A 4,271-nucleotide genomic window follows, 5' to 3' on the forward strand; every position below is an offset into this window, starting at 1 on the left:
TGTACAGTTCATAAAAGCTGTGCAAAGACAGCAAAGTTCAGTAAAAAAAAAAAAAAATCAAAGAGGCTTATGGATCTCTCTCTGTTCACATCATGCCCAGTGCTCAGGAGCTTTGCAGGTCAGCAAAACCTCGCCCGAAATAGTAAAGGGGCACAAGGTAGAGTGCTTGGTGCATATATCATGGAAGCAGAAATTATAAAGAAAAAGCTTTAACAGACACATACAGAAATAGAGACCGACACTTCCTCCCATTTAGAGAACTCACTTTTTTGCTCAGAGAGCATTTAAAATATGACAGAAAAGACTCAATGTTTATGTGTACCTTAGACCATAAGGCACAGATAGACATTCTTCCTTTTTTGAAATTCTTGAGCTTTCTAAGGGCTCTGCTATGGGAAGACTGAGTTACCAGAGTCTGGAGCTGGATAGGAGGCCGTTGCTACCTAAGATAGGGAGGTGGAAGAATCCAGGAAGTCAGGAGTCTTGGAGTCACAGACTCGATGTTGTGGCTCCTAACTCGATGTTATGTTTTCCTCCTCCATACGGGATTTCCTGACTTACTGGTTTATCGCTGCTAAGGAGCCGCAGCGCCTGGCTCACAGGCGGTGGGAGCGCACACCCAACTGTGTTTAAAATAGCTAGCAAAAACCCAAGAGGGACAGGAGCCGTTGTGAAAAAGTTAACACTGGGACCAAACCTAAATTTAACTTATGTGGAGAGGGCTGTTGGCAGGTGGACGGAAATGTCACTTTGGGCAATGGAAGGTGACGATTGGACAGCGGGGAGCAGCAGCGTCCGGACAGCCGGGACTAAGTGAACACGCAGACTGAATCCCACCTCTTCAATTTCAAAGCACTTAGAAACAGTACCCCAGGCGCCGGGGGCGCTTCTAAGACACCGTGATCTCCTCCTCCTCGCCCTCCTCATCCTCCTCGGAGTCGGAGAAGTCCGAAGGTTTGCCGGGGCTGCTCGAATGCGCGGGCGAAGCCCCTTCGAGCCGCGAATCCCGCGGGTGCCGAGGGTTGGGGGATGCATGATAAGCCAGGCGGTGGCGGGGGCTGCCCAGGCCCTCGTCTTCCTCGTCGTTTTCCCCGGGGCCCTTCTGGCCCACGTCGCTGAGGTCCGGGTGCGGATTGAGTTTGGTGGGAAGGGTCTGCTCGCGGCAGCCCCCGCTAGACAGGAGCTCGCGCTCCTTGGAGTTCCTCCACTTCATGCGTCGGTTCTGGAACCAGATTTTCACCTAGTGCGCGCGGGGCAGAGAGAGCAGGGGAGAAACTGAGGTTAGCGCAGACCCTCCCCAAAGATGGCGTGGGGCAGGGGCGTCGGCAGGATGTCGCACGTGGGAAGGGGGCTCTGTCTTTCCCCTTCTTGCCCGCTCCCCATCCCCCGGTGTGAATTTAGGTGGATCTCGGCATTTACCCTACCCTCAACCCCCACCTCCGCTCCAAGCGCCTCTTGCCACATCATCTGGTACCTGGCCCAGAAACGCGGGAGTGGGGGCGCTGAGCCCAGGAGAAGTGGGCTGTCCTGAGCAGCCTCGAGGAATCTGACTCGGGCACTCGTTCACTCCTTAGACCTTACTTTCCCCATCTGTACGATGGGACCTAAGCGGTTTCAGAGAACCCTCCCGATTGCACAACTCGTGGAGGAGGAGTGACGCCTGGCGGGAGAGGCTGTGGGGAGACTGCCCTCACTTGTGAGTCTTTCAAGCCCAATTTAGCCGCCAGCTTCTTGCGGTCGGGCTTGCTGATGTACTTCTGCTTCTGGAACATCTTCTCCAGCGCCTTGCGCTGCACGTCGGAGAACACGGCTCGACGCAGCATGCCCCGGCGAGGCTTGCCGCGGGCGGCCAGCGGCCAGGAGAAGGTCCCCGGGATAGGCACGACACTTGAGGACGCTGCAGAGGGGTGGGGGTTGGAGGTTGCGAATGAGGTGGTAGCGTCAGCCTCCCCAGCTCCACCTCCCTCGGTTTTTCTCTCTGATCCCTTCATCTTTAAAGCTCTCCTTTTTCTCCCCCTGGAGAATAGGCCACGAACCTACAAACCTGCGAGAGTGAAAGGCGCTTTCCACCCAAATAACTTCCCTTTCAACCGTGCAAACCCGGATTAGGTAAAAGCACAGAAACACAGAAAACAGCTCCCACAATAGCCTGTTTTCGTTTTTCCATTCAGCGGTCTCAGAGAAACAAACCTGCGTACACCAGCTAAAATAGCAACAGAAAAAATAAATTACAAAAATAAAATATCCAGCTCAGGCCACTGGGTTTTCTTCTTAAGCTTTTATTACCTTGGTGGCTTTTGCATTCTTTCGATGAAAATGGGGTGCTTTACTGATTTGATAGAGAGGAGAAAATCCTCTTTGGATTTTTTTTTAAATCCAATCAGTATTCATCTTTTTTATATTAATCTTTCCTCCCCTCCCCTGCACAACTGTAAAGAACTCTGCCGAATACATGAAAAGTGGCAGCTAATTAGCACATTGACCGCTTCCCAATGGGTATTGGCATGATAAAAAGAGGGAGAGTTTCGCTTTAAGGGAGGGAAAAAAATCCAAAAAGAAACAGAGACTCTAATGAAGCGTGAATGGTAATTGTGTAGTAATGAACTAACAGAAAAAGACTGAGGACAAGCAGCGAAAGCCATATATTACTGGGACAAAAGAGATTTACACTTTCAAACTAAACACAACTGCAGGCCAAGACCACTGGGAGAATACTGATGGCAGAGGCTTCTCTTCTCCGAATCATTTTCATTAAATGGACATGAAAAGCTATTTATAAAGCTCGGGTTGTTTTTGTTTGAGCATTGAGATGAGAGAGAAAGGGAGCAAATTCCATTATCGGCAGCAGCCTGAATGGAAGCGAGGGGGTGGGGGAGTATTCTCTTTCCCTCTTTTAAAAATCAATTGCTTATTTCTTTCGCTGATATTTGGGAGTGCTGTCGTGGTTCTACCCATCCCCCACCGACCATTCCTAGTTTCTCTTCTCTCTATAGGGGCTCCTCTCTCTCATGAGTCTTGACAAGTTGCAGTTTTTGAGCCATAGTTTGGGTCACCACTGGGACTCCAGGATGAAAACTTCGGGGAATCTGTTTAAGGTGTTTCTCATTTAGACTGGGAACCAATTTTCAGCTTCCTTCAGACTTCTTATTTTACCAGCTCAGTGGTCCTTAGGAAAAAATATGGTGGTGGGGGAAGGGTATGAGAAGAAGTTGGGAAATCAGGTTGGTAAAAGGTTAGGGTTGTGGGAGGATCTAGTCTCCCTCCCCCTGGACGACCCAAGGCATCCCACACAAGAGGGCACCCCATGTGGTCTTGTGAAAAGTCCGAAGCCCTGAATGACTCTTAAAGAGAAATTAGCCCCGGCTGGTAGGTGTCTCTGGGCGGCGTGGAGAGGCGAGGGCTGGTCTGTGTGTGGCTGCCCGAAGGAGCTGACCAATTGGTCATGGTGCTGAAACCTTTGTGGGGGAATCGTGGCCAAGTGCACTGACTCTGTGGGAAAACGGCGGCGTGAAGGGATGCCAACAGCTCCTCGCCGGGAAGGGAACCGCCTCAAATTGGGACCATGACAATTCCTGCTAATTTGTAGAGCAGGGAATTGGTGCAAAGTGTCAAGCAGTCACTGCTTGTGCTAAATAGGGCATCAAATTGGCGCGACGGATTCGTGAATGTTGTACGCCTTGCAACCTCTGAACCAGAGCGTAACCCCGAGGGGTGGACAGAGAAATATGACTTAGGGACAGGGAGCGATGGGCTGGTGTTGGGGCGCCACCCAGCCTCGCGAAAGGGAGGGGAATGAGACCTACCTGGGAAATACGAAGATCTGATGAAAGGCTGGAAGGAGCCTTCAAAGTAGGGGAAAGCGAAGGTCTTGGGAGGGACGCTCGAGAGCAAGGCGGGAGATGCTTCTGGAAGAGAGTGAGGGAGCGAAGAGCAAAGGGAATTTGATTACGTTCTTCATTATGGTTCTGCACGTTGAATGCGTAATATGATTAACCCTTCTGCTGATTTCAAAGGCATCTTCCTTAATAAATGGACAGAGTAAAATTAATCTTTCCAAAATCGTCTCATCTGTGGAAATCCTTTCACCCCCAAAATAGTCCTCAGAGTTTCTCCCCTGTCTCCAATCTTATCCTAGGTACTAATGAGATGGAAAGGGCTAGGGCGCTGACGAAAAGAATTGCAGATTTGTAATACTAGCTGAGCTAGTAAATATATTCTTGGGTCAAAAATAATAATAATGAAATGAATGAATGAATGAATGAATGAATGAA

The 4,271-nt window shown here is 50.0% G+C and overlaps 1 protein-coding gene across 1 annotated transcript in view; it reads right to left on the reverse strand.

The window, feature by feature from the left end:
• Positions 1 to 832: 832 nt before the first annotated feature.
• Positions 833 to 4,271, reverse strand: part of DBX1 (developing brain homeobox 1) — a 4,199-nt gene continuing 760 nt past the window's right edge. Inside the window, exons 2-4 of the mRNA XM_006907972.2 lie at positions 3,804 to 3,905; positions 1,695 to 1,897; positions 833 to 1,240 (exon numbers count right to left, since the gene is read on the reverse strand). Coding sequence (XP_006908034.1) covers positions 890 to 1,240; positions 1,695 to 1,897; positions 3,804 to 3,905 — 656 coding nt within the window. The 3' untranslated portion in view covers positions 833 to 889. The remainder of the gene's footprint in view (positions 1,241 to 1,694; positions 1,898 to 3,803; positions 3,906 to 4,271) is intronic.

Source organism: Pteropus alecto, unplaced genomic scaffold, assembly GCF_000325575.1.
Source record: "Pteropus alecto unplaced genomic scaffold, ASM32557v1 scaffold71, whole genome shotgun sequence".
Lineage (NCBI taxonomy): Eukaryota > Metazoa > Chordata > Mammalia > Chiroptera > Pteropodidae > Pteropus > Pteropus alecto.